The 22,187-nt window shown below is 39.4% G+C and overlaps 2 protein-coding genes across 2 annotated transcripts; both read left to right on the forward strand.

The window, feature by feature from the left end:
• The first annotated feature begins 9,649 nt into the window (after positions 1 to 9,649).
• LOC145497199 (bone morphogenetic protein 1 homolog) lies at positions 9,650 to 12,457 on the forward strand. Its single transcript, XM_081477009.1, has 3 exons — positions 9,650 to 10,355; positions 10,455 to 10,469; positions 10,676 to 12,457. Exons 1-3 carry the CDS (start codon positions 10,083 to 10,085, stop codon positions 10,880 to 10,882), a joined length of 495 nt encoding a protein of 164 aa, XP_081333135.1. The 5' UTR covers positions 9,650 to 10,082; the 3' UTR covers positions 10,883 to 12,457.
• Positions 12,458 to 14,476: 2,019 nt separating this feature from the next.
• Positions 14,477 to 14,842, forward strand: LOC145498557 (uncharacterized). Its single transcript, XM_081478465.1, has one exon. It carries the CDS (start codon positions 14,477 to 14,479, stop codon positions 14,840 to 14,842), a length of 366 nt encoding a protein of 121 aa, XP_081334591.1.
• The last annotated feature ends 7,345 nt before the right edge of the window (positions 14,843 to 22,187 follow it).

Genomic DNA, 22,187 nt, shown 5'->3' on the forward strand with positions numbered 1-22,187 from the left:
CGCCTTATATGAGATGTCCTTCGCTTTTTGCGTGTTTATATATAGATGGTCACTACGTCTCGGTCCATAAACACGAAGAAAGAATTAAGCGACATCAACATTCAGTGTTCTTGACCTCATGCTTGGTCGATAACACATAATGTAGTCTGGTTTAGTAAGCGACTTCCTAAAAGCAGCAAACATCATATTAGATGACATTAACAAAAAAAAAAACCTCTTACTGGCCTCCTTTATTTTTGTCACCCTACACAGCCACCAGTCCTCTGTCATTTGAATCTCTCGGGATTGGTGCAATCCACCAGTAGAGTGTTTCTCTTAAGGGCCTAGGGACTGATAGTTCCCCCTCATTCCATGCCAACTATTATCAATATGTAATCGTTGGAGTGGACTACAAGTACCTGTGCAATAACAGGAAAAATGTGTCTCGAGAATATTTCAACGAGGCAATATCGAGTTCATGCCGAAAACCCTCATGGCTCATGAGGGTTTTCGGCATTTTTCATGCTTCTTCTTTGCTGCGATTTCTTTTAGTGATGTCGGTTCATGCCCACCGCTAATTTTAGCTTAATGCGTTTTTGACTCAAAAACGAGTCCTGTAACCATTTTTATTGTCAACTTGTGACAAGCATGCTAAAATGCAACTGTTTTCTAAGTTTAAAAAATATTCTGGGAGAGGGTTCACAGTCATTTCTCTGCATGAATCCGCTATCACAATTTTTTTTTAACTGTGTTACAAGCTGAATCCTGACAGCTGATTACAGTTCAACGACGAAGAAAGAAAATCACCACACTTGTTTTTAAGCTATAAGCAATAAGTAAAAGTAATTGGACCGAGAGGAGTACAATTCAGGGAATAATCGGGCGAGTAATTACGACCACTATTTCTCCCCGAATTGTAAAACACGGGGTCTGATTACTAATTAATCGAATCAAAAACAAAATTCGACAACTTCTTTTGTGCAAAAAGGTCAGTAGTGTTTTCCATAAGTTGTAAAAACTGTAGGGAACATCCAGAAGGAAACCATTAAAAACTCACGTAATTGACATGCGAATGGCGAAGGTATCCAATTACGAAAGGTTGAGATTGGATGCCTGTAATTGGACACCCACCTTATCGCGCACCGATTACGCTACACGATCAAGAATTCTGTTTAAGATACGATTAGAGTTCAAAATAAGGGTATGTTCACTGGATTATATCATTGCTACCTGAAAATGAGTGGCAGTAGTAGTTAGTAGTAATCCGTCAAAGCAGAAGTAATGACATGAAGTGCTGGAAGCTGTTACCATACGAAAAGCACAGTCCTTAGTTAATCGATGGTCAACAGAGTTTTGAATAAACAACCGTAGTTGACACGTCTAGTCAAAAACCGTCCCAAGGTTTTGTGTGTTAGTAGCTTGTTTCTCGATGGATAATGATGCTAGTTAACGAGCAATTGTTTTAGTAAGTGTGCTTTAGGTGAAAGGCTGAGTTTAAAACTTTAAAAAATGCCAGTATAACCTCAACTTTCTTGTCAAAGCTAAAACTGCGCGAAAACAGGTGTTCTCTCGCTTTTCAAATCAAAAAACCCACGAGTTATACAGTTGATTAGTGACAGTAGCAGAGATTCCCAGGGCTGTCGCAAACTAGGATTTGTCGTATTTATATCATAAAGGCAACTGTGTGCCATTTGTAATCATCTGCCAGGCAGTTTTCTTATCTCAAATTTTACCGTACATGCGGGCATGTCAGTTACTGCTTCGAGGTTTTTTCTCGAGATATTTCATGAGCCTTAGAGTTACCAGTTTACGTCAGGGAAGTTTAATGCGGTTAGCACAAATAAATGACCGGATTTCAGAAGAAACAAACCAATCGTGATCGAACTTGGGAAGAAATAAATTCTTCATTAAGATGGCGACCAATCTGATGCTTTTGCGTATAATTAAAGCAATATTGGCAGCGACAAAAAAGGAAGTTATATATTTTAGGAACTCTTCCTGTTGTGAGCATTCTGCAGATCTAGAAGTCTTCCGTGTTCATCTGGAATGGCGGTGAAAATATTTCTTTTGTCCCAATTGTGTTCACTGTTCATGCTAACAGGTACGTGTTAATTCATTGCCTGAAACGGTGCTGCCGTTGGACAGCATTATAAAAAGTAACATAAACCTTCTTGTAGAAAGAAACATAAACGTTCTTGTAGTTCTTGAAGTACTTACTCAGTCTAAGCAGCCAAAAATGTTCATGTGCAGCTTATAATGGTGAAGTGAAAAAAGTAAAGTGGGTTAAATGACTTACTCTGGGCTCCGTTTTCACTGACAATACCTAGCCTAAGAGATTGCCTTACAGAGTTTGATGAACGTGGCCTAAGCCTTGAAAGCTGTCATGTCAGTCATGTATTTGCTTTTGTGTAATTGTGTGACTCACTTCGAATGCCATGGCAAGCCTGGCATTGGGTCAGATCAACCTTTTTTCCTGCAGTTTTTTACACTAAGTATGAAACCATTAAGAATGACTGACTGTTAGGGTCGAGAAACGCCGGTCAACGACCCATTTGGCAAATCGCTCATATTTTGCCCAAAGATACCCTTAGGTGACCTAATTCTAAAAATCATATATAAAGGTTCCAGCGAATTTTTATTTTTTAGAAATTCGCGAAAATTTGAAAGCGCGGTCAAAGTGCGGTTTTTCGTGTAATAAAATGACCGAAATAAGGTGCGAGGACGAAGCGCTGCTAAAGCCTTAAAATAACTTCAATTGACTTCAAACTTCACACAAATGTGGAACAACCACTCTAATTTATTCCTCGTTTTCAAACTAATCTCAGAGATGTTGATATAGTGGTTTTCCGAATCATTTTAATAACACCTATGAAGCGTGTGAAAAATAACGGCAAAATATAGGTCATGTTTAACAGCATCAAAAGGCATCTGGTACCTCACTTTCCGATTATTTTACTTTACAGCCTTAAAATATCATTATTAAACATATACCATGCCAAGTTTCATGCTCGAACTCGCATTATTTCCCTTTGAGAAAAACGAAAATCTATGTCAATGTGTTGGGCGCAAATAACACAATAATTACACACGAACAAGAGACAAATCAATTTCAATGGCGAGAGTAAAAGGCTGTCATTAATTAAAATCCCGTCAATTCACTGCTATCAGTAGAAACATAATGTCCACTACATAAAAACTGTTTTTGAGACGTTTTCGGAACATTGCGCGTTAACTTTGTTTGATTTCCTGTCCGCCGTCATGTCTAGTTTGTCATCGCGTGTATTTCGGCCTTACCGTAGACAACACTGTGAATGGTTGTCATAACAAACGCAAGAGATTTCCTGGAACCTTGATGTTTTCGATTCAGCAAAACGCTTTAAGTTCGTTAAGACACAATAATGGGTCAACTTGGAATGCTGTTTAGCATTAAGGACGTTAAAAGACTGCAAATTAATCGACTTGAAATATCTTGAAGCCAATCAAAATCGCGCCTTTATTCTAATTTGGTAAACAGCCGATCTCCGTTCAAGTTCATGAAGTCGAGAGGTTAATCCGGCAATGTATTACCGGTACAACAACAAAATCAAACCGAGGTCATCAAAAGTGTAAGTTTAAAAGTGTAGTGGCAAGTTCCAAATAAATTTCGCCTATATAAATTGGAAACAAGAAGTGAAAGGGTCTGACCCGAAACAAATAAACAAAATATTAATACGACTAATTTAATCCGAAAATGTTACAGAAAACATACCTAAAAGCCGTCGATTCCCCTCAATACCGCTCCACATTGCCTTAAAGAGCCCAAGCTTTCTGCTGTAAGAATCAGGGGCCTCATGAATCTGTTTTTATCATATCGGCAACCATACTGCGTGGCTGATATTCGAGATTCTGTCAGTAAAAGTTGTCACACAACGGTACGAGCAGCTCAGTCACGCTTTCACTGCTCTTGCGCAAATGTTCAACATTTCGCTATTTACATAAACCGACTACAGGTTTAAAGTAGTGTCAGTAGATTGAAATGCGCTTTTTTAAGCTGTCCTATTCAGGAGCAATTATTTCTTGTTCTTGAATGGCACTTAGCTGTAGCTACAGCCCGGCGGGGAGGGGGGAAGGGGGTACTTCTGGAAATTTCGCATATCTGTATGCCGTGGAAGATTAAGTGGTCTCCAACTCTTAACGCCAGCACTGAAACACCAGATGATTCTCGAAGTATCACAAGGATCACTAAGCTAAATAATTTTGAGTTTAGCTCCGCTGAGTCAATTACCTGTTGGCGCGCATATTGCATTGACCGTAGACAGGTGGGAAAACGTTTAAACCGGAAAAACCTGTTGCACATTGTAATTGAGCGTTGTCCAACACGCAATCGGTCTGGTTGTAGTGCTACTCGTATTTGATAAAATCTCAGGTTTTCTTTCGACACAAACTGGGGTGACATACTACTAGATGGATATGGCCGGGAGCCACGAGTCAAGTCAGTCAACTCCCAAAGCTTAACAGAAGAGTGATAGCGAACCACTGGTGGAAGGACTGCAGATTGTCCCTACGCTCTACCCTGATAGGCCTCTGTTACTCTAATGAACTGATGATGTTATAATGATACTATTTAGCTTTATGAACATGCTAGTGGTCAAGGGTTTCTTTTGCAGTATAAAAGAATCATAAATAAGTAGTTCTTTGTGAAAAACTATTTTAAGGAAACTAAGCTGTTCGCAAGATCTATGTTCAGATGTTCTAGAGTGATCAGTTTGTTAAGGCACTGTTGCGCTGCGTCTGCGCGCAGTGTCGGAAACAAAGTACATTAGATCATCTGTTTCTGAGTTGATAAAGCTCCAGGGGGCGGGAAGATGAGAGACCCTGGGAACGAGGTTGAGACGATTCGGCCGTTAGATTTTCCTCTAAAGGGTCTTCCTCCTCTACTCCCTCTCCCTCTCTACAAAAATTTTAACGATCCTCTCCCCCCCTCCCCCCCGCAAGAGATGCTTGCTAAATATCGAAGAAGCCAAACACCGACAGTTCCTAAGAATACTTCCGGCAAGTGCAGTTGTTAGAAGCGCCGAGTATGGAGCTTTTCCGCGCACGAGTGGGAGAGGTATATCTAGTCCCAAGTCTTCGCAACCGCACCGTAGCATAGGCAGTTTCAGGTTCTTTAGGCCAATGTGGAATTTTGCTATAAGATACGATTGCTGCTGGTCACTGACTGCCCTGAAAGCGCAACCCTCTTTTAAAGCAACAAGGGTTTCTTGGTGACCTGTTGTGGCTTTGAGTTAAGCGCCAACGCTTGCTCCAAGCAGGGTTTGTAGCACATTTTGGCTAAGTTGATAAGGGAATGTCTCTCCACGGACTGAGTACATTTCCGGCCAGAGACAAGTGCCTCTCTAAAGTAGACAGCATATGAAAGACACGAATGCAGCCGCCTTGAAGACATTAATACAACCCTACCGTGCATGGTTACTACCCATGGAAACATCAGCAGACGCTTCCCCGGTCATATCCGTTGACAATGGCACTGATGTTAAGGTCGCAGTGTTCGTACGTTTTAGAAAATGACCTGAAGTCTCCTTCAGAGAACGGTGCTTCCAGCAGAAATAAAGAAAGAGCGATGTCTGACTAAATGGCAAAAGAAACCCTTAAACATTAGCATGTTCACAAAGCTAAATAGTATCATTATAACAGCCTCAGTTCATTAGAGTAACACAGAGGCCTATCAGGGTAAAGCGTAGGGACAATCTGCAGTCCGAAAGTGAAGAATGATCATCGCAGTAAATTTTCCAATTTAAGCAATTGGAAAGAAGAAGCCTGAAAAAATCAGGGCTTCAACGGGATTCGAACCCGTGACCTCCGCGATACCGGTGCGATGCTCTACCAACTGAGCTATGAAGCCACACATTGGGAGCGAGGTCAATTTATTGAGTTCATATCTTCCCGTGAGGAGTGAAATGATGTGAAGTTTATATGAATTAATTCATATATGAACTGCGGTTGTAGATGAAAGTGAAGAATGATCATCGCAGTAAATTTTCCAATTTAAGCAATTGGAAAGAAGAAGCCTGAAAAAATCAGCTCTCTAGGCCGTCACGTAAATGCCGCGTCACGCAAAAGCTTAGAAATTCAAGCGTAGTGTATCACAAAACCAAAAACCCATTCGGAGCGAAAATTTAAATGAAAATTAGTTTTCAGCTGCTCTTATATATCGTTTAAGTAAAATCTCAGGAAGATCAACAGTTTTGTAGTTCGAGTTTTAGTGACGTCATGTGAAAACCAGCTATTGAGGGGAATCGACGGCTTTTAGGTATGTTTTCTGTAACATTTTCGGATTAAATTAGTCGTATTAATATTTTGTTTATTTGTTTCGGGTCAGACCCTTTCACTTCTTGTTTCCAATTTATATAGGCCACTACACTTTTAAACTTACACTTTTGATGACCTCGGTTTCATGAACTTGAACGGAGATCGGCTGTTTACCAAATTAGAATAAAGGCGCGATTTTGATTGGCTTCAAGATATTTCAAGTCGATTAATTTGCAGTCTTTTAACGTCCTTAATGTTAAACAGCATTCCAAGTTGACCCATTATTGTGTCTTAACGAACTTAAAGCGTTTTGCTGAATCGAAAACATCAAGGTTCCAGGAAATCTCTTGCGTTTGTTATGACAACCATTCACAGTGTTGTTTACGGTAAGGCCGAAATACACGCGATGACAAACTAGACATGACGGCGGACAGGAAATCAAACAAAGTTAACGCGCAATGTTCCGAAAACGTCTCAAAAACAGTTTTTATGTAGTGGACATTATGTTTCTACTGATAGCAGTGAATTGACGGGATTTTAATTAATGACAGCCTTTTACTTTCGCCATTGAAATTGATTTGTCTCTTGTTCGTTTGTATTTATTGTGTTATTTGCGCCCAACACATTGACATAGATTTTCGTTTTTCTCAAAGGGAAATAATGCGAGTTCGAGCATGAAACTTGGCATGGTATATGCTTAATAATGATATTTTAAGGCTGTAAAGTAAAATAATCGGAAAGTGAGGTACCACTGGATGTTTATGCTGATGATACAACTCTATCAAAATGCTCTAGCTGGGAAAATGTTCCTCATCTGACACAGGCTCTCAATCAAGATCTCAAACGTTTAGATGAGTGGTCGGCACGAAACAAAATGTTTATTAACTCTCAGAAAACGAAGTCCATGCTGGTAACAGGCAAACGTTTGCGGAACCTTGTCGCCTCTACCTCAGTAGATATTAACTTGAATGGAAGTAATATTGAACATGTTACTGATTTCAAACTTCTTGGGGTAACGTTAGATCAGGATCTTTCATTTAATCGCCAGATTGAGGAGTTATGCAAAAAGTTGGCGAAACGTATTGGACTCCTTCGTCACATAAGTCCTTATTTGAAACGCAATCAACGAGACATATACTACTCTACGATCATTAAACCTGAAATGCTTTACGGTAGCACGATATGGACTTCTTGCAGTAAAGAAAATCTTATGAAAGTCCTGCGTCTTCAAAAACGTGCGGCTAGAATTATCCTCGATGCCGAAGGAACAGCACCTTCCGTCGGCTTATTTAACACCTTAAAGTGGGTTCCCTTTTATGCTGAATCATATATAAATCGATGCGCTCTAACCTACAAAAGGCTGAATGGCAATACCCCGGAATACATAAAAGATTTACTTATCAGAAACTCTGACACTCATAATAGATCAACCCGTTTTTAGTGCAGAGTGCACTATTGGGATGGTTATGGGGGTTGCCTGCCGCTAAGGAACTAAGGCACTATCACGCTATGGCACTATGGCGCTAAGGTGTAAACTTTAATGTTTGTTTAATTAATTAATTTCAATTAATTAATTAGTCTAGAGGCAAGGAAGTAATGGGAGTAGGGTGGGAAAGGTACATTTGTACTCTACGTAAAACACATTCCATCGCCGTCGCTTACCTTTGAACATCGCAAAGCTATATATTTGTTTCAGGTAACCCCTTGCTCTCCTTGTGGTACCATTCTCCTTAGAACAAAACTAATTTGCCCTAAACGCATGCGTAGATTAGTTAGGGTTCGTGGCTTCTATATTAGGTGAAGGATACATTGCATACGGAATCACGCACAAATGTTGAGTGGTTTTCCTTATGGTAGAGCTCAACATGTAAGACGCATGCGTTCTAGCATTGTTAGTGTTATACACTATCTTTACGCGCAGTATTTTATATATCGTGTCATTCGACCAAGGACGGCAGTTATTTTTCAGGTAGCGCCAGTTGTCCCTTTTTATTGCAAAAGTGAAACGTTACTGTGGCTGCGTAGCTTTTAGAATTACAAACAGGTCGGTTCAACAAATATCATCTGCTGTTTTCAATCTACAATAGTGTGCTTGTCAGAGTTCAAATATATTGCTTCTCCTCAGCGACTTGTTTATTTCTTGCCTTAATTGTGTCTGTAAGAGAGAGCAAAAAGTTCTCAAGTTAGTGGCGTTAATACTCCGCAAATTGTGAATTTGTAACAAAAGAAACCAGGAAAATCCTCAAATATTGCTGCAGACGCCGTGGCACCTAATGAAAGCGCAAATTAATTTAATCAGTCTTTGAGGAGACTCATTCACATCGGCCAAGTAGCGCTGTTTATCTTCAATACTTTTCGTTGAAATACTTCTCAGCCATCAATATCGTTGTGTGTTAATTTTGAATTGTTTTATTGTTAACAACAAAGGTGGCAACAGAAAAAGAAAGTGGTATTTCGTGACTATCTGATAATTAAATTAGTTCTTGTTCATCGGTAAAAATTTGCATTTTTAGTAAAACATCGTCTCTGTTCCGTTTCTTCATCACGACATCAGATATTTAACTTTCTTTCATTTATCTCCAAAAAACAAGGACATCTTCCGTATGTTTTGGAGAAAACAAGGGTTTCATATTATATGGCTTTGCGAGGAAAACAAAAGTATCAAGTTACAAAGTTGGCGTGAAGAGCTAAATTGTCACATTTGCTGCTTCAGCGTATTGTTGAATTTAAAATGAACGAAAATCAACTTAAAGCACCAGTAGTAATTAATTTGTGCGTAATGTTTGGACCTTGAATGAAAATACAACCTTGAAACATACACACTGCAAAGGGGAAAAGCCGTAGCAGACTACCAAGGTAGACACAAACCGGAAGTGAACCGAGTAGGGGTGAGTACTTATGGGACTACTGTACCAGAGCTATCAATTGCGCTCTGCACTATCTGAGATTGTCTCACTAGTTGTAATATAAACTTAATGTGCCCGCGATTTAAGAGAATTACTGAAGGGGGTCGAGCGTTTGCTGTGCGAGCCACAAAAGAATGGAACAAATTAAGTGTGGACATCAAACAGAGTACCAGTGTAAAAAATTTTAAGCGCTCCCTTTTTAAAATAATTTTAGATAATAAAATTCTTAGCAAACCATTCCTTTAAATTTTTTTTTTTTTAATTTGTAAATGATCACATTTTATAAATATTTTACGATGTATGTAGGCTTAATTATTTTATTTTAATTATTTTTAATATTGTTACGATTGTACTATTTCTTTCTTTTTCTAAAATTTTAATTTTTGAGGGCCATTAGGTTATCAGTTTTAATACTGTCAAATGTTACCCTCGTAAAATAAAGTCTTACCTACCTACCTACCTACCTACCTACCAGATGCCTTTTGATGCTGTTAAACATGACCTATATTTTGCCGTTATTTTTCACACGCTTCATAGGTGTTATTAAAATGATTCGGAAAACCACTATATCAACATCTCTGAGATTAGTTTGAAAACGAGGAATAAATTAGAGTGGTTGTTCCACATTTGTGTGAAGTTTGAAGTCAATTGAAGTTATTTTAAGGCTTTAGCAGCGCTTCGTCCTCGCACCTTATTTCGGTCATTTTATTACACGAAAAACCGCACTTTGACCGCGCTTTCAAATTTTCGCGAATTTCTAAAAAATAAAAATTCGCTGGAACCTTTAAATATGATTTTTAGAATTAGGTCACCTAAGGGTATCTTTGGGCAAAATATGACCGATTTGCCAAATGGGTCGTTGACCGACGTTTCTCGACCCTAACAGTCAGCCATTCTTAAAAAGAAAACATGGCATTAGGCGTTTTTGATGCCTATTCCCCTTCCTCTTTTTTCCTGTTTTACCAAGTACAAGCAATGTATCAATTAATACTAATCTCTGCAACGTCCTTAATTACAGTTGTTACGGATGCAGAGTCTTGCCCTAACCAAAATTTAACAGACTGGGCCGGTTCATTTCAGCCTTCAAGCTACCCATCGAAGTACGCACCAAATTTGGACTGCTATTGGCTGATTCAAGTGTCAGATGGAAATCTTATTGAAATCAACTTTCAAGATTTTGCGGTAACTGACAATGCAATTTATGTTTCTTGGTTTCTAAACCGCTTTCTTGATGATTTCTTCTATCGTTCCAATTTGTAACTCTTTTCTTTTATCTTCCAGATGGACGGTGATACTGTATGTATCCATTTTCTGTAGTTCCTCCTATTTTCGTTTAGTTGTTTTTTCATAACCTCCACACAAAGACAAGAAAACTCTGTCAAGGAGCAATGCGGCCATGTATTTCAAGTAGTGTCACATTTTTTGCTCACTTTTTCTCTTAGTTTCGAAATTACACTATCGTGAGCAGGGAAAGTATTTTTCTTCTTCTGCTTCATTAACAGGTGGATAATTGCCCAGATGACTATGTGGAGGTTCTGGAAGCTTCTTATGGAAGCACCGATTCTATAAAGCGTGTTTGTGGCGCGAATCTACCATTTGAAGATGAGTATCGCGTGGTTCGATCAAAAGGTAGCTCTCTTCTCGTGCACATGCACACAGACGATGCCAACCAAAACCGAGGATTTGCAGCAAACCATCAAGGTGAGTAAAACTTGATCTTCAACACTCTTGTTTTATTTCCCTGGATACTTACTTACCCTGGCATCGACGGCTGAGTTGGTTTACTTTGCTTTGCAAGCTTTACTTTACGTTAATTAGCGTTATTTTGTTTTGTTTTGCTTTAAACCTTCGTTCTTTGGTATAAAGCCTTCACTGCTAGACCAACCCACCCCGTCGAATACGTGATTTTGCCCGCGAGAGATTATGATTTAAAATAACTTGGAATTGTTCTGACTGGAGCTGATGATTCTTAAATAGAGAAAGAAGGCATGTGGCCAATTAAAAGAAATTGCAACAGGATTTCACGAAAAAAAAATATATTTACTTTGAATGTTATCAAAATTATCAGCCTAGCTGTGCCATGTGAAGTTTTAACAAGAAACTGATTTTCCGACAAAAGATCTTTCCTACTGCTGAGTCAACATGACCGTAATGCTGTTGTTGAGCAATAAATGTTCATGTTTGGAGACAGTTAATCGTAAATTATCGAGGAACTGCGATAATTTTGTTTTCTCTATCCCTGGTAGCATGCTTAAATCGACAAGAGATAGGTAATATATATGCGTTTGTTTATCCAGGTATTTGTAAAGTGACATTTTCGACAGTGTCAAGAACCATCACGTCTCCAAATCATCCTGGCAAATATCCAAACAGTGTGATGTGCGAGTGGATCATTGATCTGGGTCCAGGATATGATATTACTCTGACTTTCCATAAGTTTAATTTGGAAAAGAAAGATGACTGTTCATGAGATTGGCTGACGGTACAGGCCGGAAACACACCAGATTCGCCGGAAGTAACCAAAGTGTGTGGTGATGAACTGCCTCCTAATTTGACAACTAGAGGGCCAATGAGGATCTACTTCCAGACAGACAATGACAACGAGTTTGAAGGGTTCCACATGACCTGGGTGGCACATGGTAAGGACTGATCCATGGGGGCGTGGCCTATCAGTTTACAGAACGCGGTTCCGGCGCGCTATGCTGCTGAGCGTAAAACAGCTTTTGGAATCAGAAATACTCCTAGCAGAGGTTCACAGCAGAGAAACGCCGGCAAATTGGGTACAGCTTGGCCTTGCTTTTCTATCCCAAACTTATTCGACTTAGAATTTGCATTTTGCTAATTGGTATAAACGAATGATTTTCCTCTCTTTTTCCCACAATTTTACTGAAAGAAATACAAAACATTTTCTCCACGTTGCTATTAAGTTATAAAGGAGAACTCGGACAAGCTGTGAGAATACTCACCTTTGTCTCGTGTTTTCGTAGCATTTCTCGTTATCCTGCGAAACGTCCACTGCTGTATCAATTAGGGAACTTACGGAAACACGCTAGCATTTCTGCGCCGTCCACTGTACGGCACAAAGAAGTTCCTCTTTCTGGTTTAAGATTAATCGTACGATGTTCTTGTTTTCCTTTCTAGTGTCACTGGTCCAGAATGACACAGAATCTGTCCAACTTGTCGCGGGTAATACAACTGTACCTACCACGCAAGCTCCAAAGCCTGTGACCGCTACTACAGTAGACATAAGGTCTGCAAATTCCAGAGAATTTGTCCAATCTGTCGCTGCTTCTAAAACCGAGCCTTGGCTCTCTTACGTTGTTCTGATCACAACGATTTCATGCTTTAATTTGTACCACAATTGGCAACTCACTTGAAAACTTGGAGACATTTAAAAGCACTTTTCATTCACCTGAACACTGATTTAATGAACGCCTTCGGTAACAAAACGTAGGCTCGCCTAGTAATCATTACGCATGAGATGATTTTCTCTTAGTCCAGAACTCTTTGTTGGAAAAAATCAGTTACAAATTAGAGGGGGTTGTTGGTTGTGTGAAATGGCTCGTTGTCCCTCTGTTGCACTGTCAGAAATAAATACAGGAGTTCTCCAGGAAACGTCATTAAAGTTTGCATATCATCACATGATGTCAATTTTTGCTTGCGCTTTTTGTTTTCTGCTTATTTTATTATCATTATTATTAATACAACATGAACTACAATAGGACAATTAAAGGAGATACAAAAGATAAGAAAGAAGGTAATGATGTGTGTTACAAAAATACGAACAAAAAAAGAATTACAAGCTATTTATGTTCTTGCTGAGTTTTCTCTAATTAGTAATTGGACCTCGTGCCGTACAATCACAGTAACTTCAAATCGGCCTCGCTCTGCGCGCTCGTCCGATTTTGATATTACTTGCCCGATTACTCTCTGAATTGTACTGCACTCGGTCCAATTACTATTAAAAACTACCTTTGAATCAAAAATACTCTTGGTTTCCATAATCTCTTCAATTTTTTTTGTACTATAAATGTTATCTACTTATTAATCATCGCCTGAAATTTGAAAAGTAAAATAAAATCAAGATGGCTTCTACGTCCTACAGTCTCCAAACTACCTACGCCTGGACGAATTGCCTGACACAATGCTGTTCGTATAGATACCTAAAGAAAGAAACGCTGAATTAGGGAGACCAACCTCTCTGCACTCTACGAAACGAAACACACGCTCCCTCACAATAAAGTATATGTAAGTCGGTGTGAAAGTTATTTGCTTGGAAAGTTCTGGCTATATGGCAACAATAAACAGAAACAACTGATTTGCCACGGACTGGTCTTCAAAGCCACAGGGTCGACAAAACCCTAGCCTGTGAACAGGCTCTCTAGTCGAGGATGGGGCGAAAAGAAAACAGCAAGAAGGAGACAAGAAGAGAGAGGAGGGGAAAGGGAAAAGAGGGGAGACGCCCCAACCCCCACCCTATTCCCCCCTCGGCCACTACCCTTCCAGCCGTGATCAGAGCCTGCAAACAGACGAGAGCGGCGAGCGCGAAAAAAATGAATTCAGCGAACGAATTATAAAACAACATAAAGCTGGCTTCATAAACACAAGCAATGAAAGGTCGAGAGACCGAAAAGAGAACGGCAAATGTACAAATGTCGCGAACTGACAGTAGTAGTCGTGTAAGCTCGTTAACCGCATTTTATACTTCCCTGCCCCGCCCTTGGCCTGCGTTATGGAATACCATCAAAATTCATAAGAATGGTCAAATTGTTTTACAGCAACACCAAGTGTGCAGTGATCGATGGAGCAGGCAAATCGGATTTGTTTACAGTGAAAGCAGGAGTGAAACAAGGTTGTGTAATGTCAGGGTTTCTCTTCCTGCTGGTAATAGATTGAATTATGTGTAGGACTACAGAGCAAGGTAATACAGGGATTCGATGGAAGATGATGAGACAGCTTGAAGACCTAGACTATGCCGATGACATTGCGTTCATTTCCAGCGCATGGACGCAAGCACAAACGAAGTTAGAAAGACTGGGGAGCAACAGTGAAGGTACGGGTTTGAAGATAAACGTCGACAAAACGAAGGTGCTCAGACTCAATGCTAGGAGACAAGATCCTACAAAGATATACGGCACTGATGTAGAGGATACAGACAGCTTTGTCTATCTAGGGGCCACTGTCAGGTTAACAACTTGGGTGGTGCCGAACAGGACATTCGGAGTAGGTTAGGTAAAGCTAGAAGCGTTTTTCATCGACTTTCAAACGTGTGGAGAACAGGTGAATTCCGCCGAGAAACTAAGATGAGGATCTTCAAGTCAAACATCATTGCTGTCCTGTTGTATGGATGCGAGACTTGGAGAATGACAAAAGCGGATGAAAAAAGGCTTGACACCTTTCTTCACAAATGCCTAAAGAGAATCTTGAAATTGATGATGAAGTTCGGAGTTGATGAAATTCGGAGAAGAGCGGGAATCGAAAAGATCAGTACACAAGTACGACGCAGGCGATGGAAGTGGATAGGTCATGTTCTGCGTATGGCACCAAACCGAAACCCACACGTGGCATTATCCTGGGCACCAAGTGGAAAAAGAAGTAAAGGACGGCCAAGGGAAACATGGCGGAGAACTGTGGAGAAGGAACGCGCTGAGCTGGGACTTACATCGTGAGCCGCAACGGCAGCTGTGGCCAAGAATAGGGACAGATGGCGAGCATTGATCTCCGGCCCTATCCCCCACTCGGGGGCAAGGAACTAAGCCCCGCCCTGATCGCTTCGCTCTCCGAATTCTTCAGTTTCGAGCTCGTCGGTTCGCTTTGCTCGCCGAGTTTTTTCCCGTCCTCGCCGGGAGCCTGTTCGCGGGTGAACAGGCTAACAAAACACTAGTTATCGTTACTCACCTGTGACACACGGTTTTCCTTTCGTATCCCGAATGACACTGACTACTCTTTGGTTGACAGTTCTTTTGACAGAAACATCGATCCAAGCAGGAGACCCAGATAAGTCAATAGATGTGAGAAAATTTATACTTACAAGATTTGGGATTAATTATTAACGTGGTTACGACCAGCTAAGACAACAAATCTCTGGCGGGAATAAATTGGAGAAACCAAACTTTTTTTTCCTTCTAGCTTGTTTTTTTTTTTTTTTTTGAGGAAACGCACTCGCTAAGAAAAGAAAATTTAGGAAAGGAAGGCCTTACAGCTCAGCAGCACTGCTACTCTTAATATAAATTTGAACATTTTTACACAGGGGTCCCGAATTCTGTATCAGCCGTAATATAATCATTAAGAAATGTACTGTTATTTACCTGTGTCTTTTTGAGCCGTTTAGAAGGGTTTCGAATAGAGGCAAAGGCGGTTTACATTTCGAATACTATTATCTCATCTGCCGCTCTGCAAATGCGACGCTTTGTAAATGCGCGCTCCGATACGTCTCAAGTTTTTATTATCACGTCGTTAACTATTAACTGGGGAGAGAAATGACAGTTTCTCACGCGGCAGTTATGAAACCTGAGAATCTCTCCCCCAATGAGAGTTAATGGTTAATGAAGATTATAATGAAAACTCGAGACGTAATCGAAGCGTCATATTGTCGAACCTCTCCATAACGGCCACCTTAGGGACAGAGGAAAGTGGCGGTTATGGAAAGGGGAGGTAGGGGTGTATTATGACGCCTGTTCTTTTTCGGAGGCAGCAATTTTTTTTTTTTAATGCATATTGTAGTAATGCAATCCAGATATAAGGCGCAATAAATTTAAATTGTAAGATACGCTAAAATCGATAAATTCGATATTTATCGATAAAATCGATAGCGCTAAGTGAAAAATCGATGATTATCGATTACTCACAACGAATTCTGTTATCGAGTTTTATCGATTTCCGATATCATTGATTAAGTTTTATCGATTTTTACCGAATATTATCGATTATCGATTTTATCGATTGACTACCCCGGGTATATACGTAATTATCAGGTTTTGCCCTGGCCCTGGCCCCGACCCTGGCTTTGACCCCGACTCCGACTACAGGTCGGCGTTTTACCGTATGTTTTGCATCTCATATCATCCGTTTGAGCTCCCTTGGGACTCTCACTTCTACTCCTGCCGCGACGTTCGATGCTGGATCAAGATCTTGTAGTCAAAGAAGAATCTACTTTGGCTAGCAGTAGCTAATACTTCCTTGTCGATTGCCTTTGAACATATTAACAATCTGAAAGGTAAGATAAGTATATTTGTAATTAGTGAGTTTATTAGTCGCACGCTTTTGTTGTTGAATAAAGTAATAATGTCACCTGAGTCACCTGAACGACCTGGAATATTTTTAAAATACTATTTACGCTAACAGCACAATAGGTTGAATCAACCTTGACAGCAAACGAAACGCATGTAAGTTCTGTTAGCGAAACAACAACTGGAGTCGAGCATTCAGCCGTGATATGAAATTATCGTGCACGTTTGGTAGTCGGAGAAAGTGATTGCGAACAGAGAGGATGATTAACATGGTCTTAAACGCGGCAATGTCGGCAAAACCCGGCTGTGAACCGAGTGTGGTGGACGAAAACACGACAGTAAAAGACATAAGGAATGGGGTAGATATACTGTACTGTTGTAATATATCGTCGTGTTAACTGGACCTCTTGAAAAGCAAACTAAATAAATCAAAATACAATTTGGATATCCGTCATGCAAATGTCATTCTTGCTCAACAATTGAAGGGTTTCGTGCAAAAAGGGCGTATGCGACATTTTGGGCCGATTTTTATTTTTTGCAGGATCGAGCTAATTTTTGGCAGACTAACTTGTTTTAACATGAAAAACATCGTTCTGTAATTGTTTTTGTTGATTTGCGCTTCGTTTTCGAGAAATAACGTTTCCGAGCGGCATCCTTTGGAGATCTTTTGTTGAACGAAAAACAAGAGAAACCTTTTGTTTCGCTTAACAATGAAGTCACCGAAGCGTCGCCAGTTTGCCGCTAGTTGTTCAATACAAGCTTTATTGTCCATATAATTGCCCTTAGCAGTCGCCGTTGTTTCGTTAGCACAAGTGAATAAGGCGCTGAACGGGCCGGAGTTGATTACGGTTCGATGCGATGTAGGTCGATTTTGTTTTTTGTTTTTTTTGTTTTGTTTTGTTTTTTTCGGTCTGTTTACATTTGAGCTTGAAATTTCTTTATAAACAATAAAGCGTTTCCGTCGAGTGCCTAAACATTCCGGGCGGGGGGGGGGGGGGAGGGGAGGAGACTACTCCGTTATATGGGCTATGTAGGTATGTGCGGCCCAAAAGAGTATGGTTTCTTAGCCGTTTTTGTCAGAAATAGGATATCGATTTTGGCCATTATGGTCTCAAATAGGGTATGGTTTTTGTCCCTTTGCCTTTAAAACCGTGCCTTTAAAACTAGGGAACTAATTATAAGGCATGTCTGAAACAGGGTATCGATTAAAGGGTTAGGTCTTCCGTAGGTATCAAATTTTTGGTCAGTTCATAAATAGGGTGGAGAAAATCACACACCCAATGAACACTCGCACGTGGGCAGCACACCCCCATCCAGTTTTTCTGGGACAACCCCCCGTCCCCTTACGGCTAAATACTCATCCGCGGAAATTCCCGGCGTAACTGCTTGAACTGCTCGATAATTATGGTAATCGAAGTCAATCGAACTCTAACGAAATCAATCAAGCAGTTGCACAATCAAACAAATGAGTTCGGCAATCGAACAAAATCGAACCAAAAACTTTGTGTGAGAGTTCGATTGCGCTCGAGTTCCGAACCCAAACGAACTTCATCGAACGTTCTCAACGTCCTAAACCATCACTCGAAATAAATACCTCTAACTAGACTTACTAACCGAGGTCGAGGGTCGTACTGTAAGTAACGGACCGAGTTTTTCACCCATCGATTTCCCCATAAATCGATGGAGAAAAACGAGGATCCGTAACTTACAGTACGGACCGAGAAAGCGAGGTTAGTAAGATATTTATTATTTCTCTATTATGTGTCTGACGGGTTCGGGAACGATTTTTATTCACGCGGAAAGGCTTCAAATTTATGACGCACCTCAAAAGCAAAACGAGTCAATTTGAAACCGTTGTTAAGTGACTTTTGAGTCGTTAGCAGGTTTTAATACACAATTTCAGAAGTAAAAGAAAGTTTTGAACTTTTACTTGTTATAAAAGTTAAGAACACTTGGCGATAAATCACGAAACATTTTGGAACCCAAAAACAGCTATAAATTTTAGCGGGCCGTACAGTAAAATACGGCCCGATAAATTGACCAATCACAACGCGCATACTAACTGAGAGATATAATAAAACAAATTATTACAGCCTAGGGATTTAGTGACACCAAACATCCCGTCTTTGTTAAAGCCCATATTGAAGTAATAATATGGTCCACACAGAAAGGGTTCGACCAACACCCGTCATGGGTCCTGTTGTGATCGGTTCACGGTAACAATCGTAAATAATATATAGATTCAGCCAAGCCTAAAAGCGTAGCTCCTGATTCCAAAAATTAACCATAAAGGTAAAAAGGATTTGTTTTCTTGGATCAGAAACTCAAAATATGATCAATTATGACCATGTAATTTGTTCAGCATGTGGTTTTGCTATTCTTTCCGGTTAAATTTTAACAAACTATACCCAATATAAGGGTAACTTAAAGATTGTAAAATAACGTACGCGGTACATCGGGGACATTCCAAGAGACAATTGTACAAGGAATATATCAGAAGGAAAGTCCACAACGTGCCAGAGGCTAACTTGCACCAAAATTTTGTCATTGCACGCACGTACTCCCTCTTACTTTCCCAGGGTAATAACCTGACTTGAGCCTGCGATCGAAAAACCAGTACCTGGTCAGCTGTCAACTTAACAAAAACATGACCTCAATGAATTCTAAACCTGAGCACGCAATATGGTCACATGATACTGGTCAGTGGATACCTTGTTTTGACCGCTGTCGATACACCATAACACGGATGAGCAATATCAAAGATGCACCTATGTTAATGGTGCTATCTTAATTTTCACGGTATTGGGCTTCAGGCGTACGGACAGTCACGTGACAACCAAAATTTTTAGATCAATGGCTTACAAAATTTTCGAAGGCATGGGGCTCCACTCGCACACAGGAGCTCCGCTATAATGAGATTCATTCCCTACTACTCAGGAACTGTTACTGGATTACCTTTGATTATTCGTTTTTTTTTTTTTTTAATCAAATAATGCCAAATATTAAAAGGAAAGAAGCAATATCAGGAAGCTATAAGTATTTTACATTCACTATAGAACTTGGGTAACCTACTGAAAGGTTATGAGGCATTGGTACATTGGTCAGCCAAGCCAAGATGTGTTTGAATTAATACATCAATAACATTACAGCAGAATGGATAAACAATAATTATATCTTATTAACAAACTAACATAATTTAAAAAAAAATTATACTGCAATAAAATTGTAACAGTTTAATCCCACTAATTTGAACTCTGTCATTTTGAATTCCCAATTATTTGGAATGCAAAATTCATATCCCAAATAGATGTGCACTTAAGTCAAATACTATCAACTATTTCAAACTTTGTTTTGTTTCTCCTGAGAGTTCTAAATGGCAGGGTTCAACTGTATATAAAAACAAAATTGTGTGTGAAACTTTATTGCATGGGTTAATTTTCTTCTAATAAAAAAATTTAGGCCAAAGAAATATTTTCTCTTTCCTTTTTTTGTATTCAAAATAGCATTTTTATACACAAGAATTTAGGATGAGAGGCCCAGTTCTCTGTAATAAAAATCATTTCCATGCTCATTTAAGTTCTCACCCTGTCCAGTTCTCTATAATAAAAATATCATTTACATACTAATAAAAAATTTAGGGTGAAGAAGTTCTCACCCAGCACAGTTCTCTGTAATAGAAATATTGTTTATGTGCTTCAGTTCTTCTCTCACAGAAAGAGCTTCTAATTATATCATACATAATAAGTTCTTTAGCCTGTTAATGTTTTATATGGCCTGCGTTTGTAGCCAACATAACGTGTGCTCTGGTTGATTAATTCTAGGGCATTATTCTCCCATAAAATAGGACGAGAAAAACATTTCAAGTTTACGTTGTTTGTCGTCAATAAAAAAGGAGAATGTAGAATCCTTTTAATATGCATTAGTTCACCTGTTTTGTGCAGTTGGTAATGATGAATGCATGGTCAGATAAGGCCATACAATCAACTACTTATTAACCTCGAACTTTTGGTCTTTACGGGAAATCTCAAACCTGAGCCAGCCTTGCAATACTGACCTTGCTGTTGCTTGATCAATACTGCAGGATCTTGGTTTAAGATTTTCCTTTAAAGACTTCATTCTCGGTTAAATAGTAGTTAATGAAACTATTAGAAGAGCAAAGAAGAGGGGGGAGAGAGAGAGAGAGCAGAGAGAGGAGAGCACTGTCACAAACTAAATTGTTTATAAGTATGTAAATGATATTTTAATTACAGAGAAATAGCCAGGGTGAAGATTTCTTCACCCTAAAGTTTTTATAAGCATACATTAAATGATATTTTAATTTACATTGTTCATTACTGAATATAGCCCTTTGCACATACCTCACTGTACATGCACCAAAGCCAGACATGTAAATCCCAAAAACCTCTCAAAAGGAAAATAGGGGTCATGTGTCCTCGACCAAATCAAATAGAAATTCTAAATCAAAGTAGAGCTTCATGTGCAGACAGGGTTTACATGCATAATCTGGACATTTCAACTACGCATTTCACCAAACCGAATCAACTGGACAAGAGGAAATCTAAATAAACACAATATGCACATATCACTACATCTGAGTATCAAAGAGCATATCCCGTTTTAATGAAGCCTGGATGACCGAAATTATCAATGAAAGGATACAAATTCAAAATAAAGCCAAGAAATGCATTTCACCAAACCAAATAAATTAACAAAACAAGGAAATTCCATACTATGTAAACACAATTTGCAGATCACCACAACCAAGCAAATCTTGTTAGCTTCGGCTTAAAATGGTTTATTAACCTTTCTTGGTTTCCAACAACAGAGGGGAAATTTTAGCAGTCTATGAAGCGAGCACCCCTGAAAAAAAGACTCAAAACTCACCTTCCAGTGTTTACAAATAAGCTTACAGTTGGATTATTTTTAGACGTGAGGTTGCAGTCTGTGAGGTTACAGACTATTTGTTTACAATATGCAACTTAACCACAACTTCCACAAAGCGACTCAAGTGTTATTATTTAGTGATGAGTGAAATTAAAATGATATAATTTTAAAAAATGTCTCGCAGCAAGGTTTCAAGTCAGCAAGACTTTGAAAAAATACCTATTGAAAATGACTTAAGGCAGCTTGATAATTCCGTGGGATGCCTGTGGCAGGCCACGGTAAGGTTTTGCCGGGGGTTCCTTTTTCATTGTCGACACAAAACGACAAATTTGATTGACAATGAAATGTACATCACAGCTGGAAATATTTTTATTGGGTTAAGGAAGCACGTGCAAGATGACATCAGCAGGTATATTCTGCAGGTTGCAGGTTGCAGTTTGAAATTTAATCATAACTGGAAAACCGCTGGCACTAAAAATAATTAATAACCTATATACCCGTGAGGGGTTCTTACATAATGTAGTTCGCCTCTTTCACATAGTGAACACACGATCAATCCGTTATAAGTACTTATCGATCGACACGTTGAGACCAGTGAAATCTCTTCAAAGCCATCTGGATGGCCGCTCCACAGATGTTTCCATCGATTCCAAATTTGGCTCGGGTCTGCCCTCAACAACAGAAGATTGCCATCACAAATGAAGCAAATAAATAAAGAAATGCAATAAGATTTTAACCGACGGAATATACTAGCACAAGCTCAGTGTGTTTTCATTTTGGTACTCACAGGGAAGAAACCAAATTCAGCAGATATTTCAGATGATATTTCAGCTGTTTCTTCAAGAACAATGATTCATTGCAGGCTTAAAATCATAGGAATATACTATCCTCCCATCGCTTC

Source organism: Orbicella franksi, chromosome 9, assembly GCF_964199315.1.
Source record: "Orbicella franksi chromosome 9, jaOrbFran1.1, whole genome shotgun sequence".
NCBI classification, from domain to species: domain Eukaryota; kingdom Metazoa; phylum Cnidaria; class Anthozoa; order Scleractinia; family Merulinidae; genus Orbicella; species Orbicella franksi.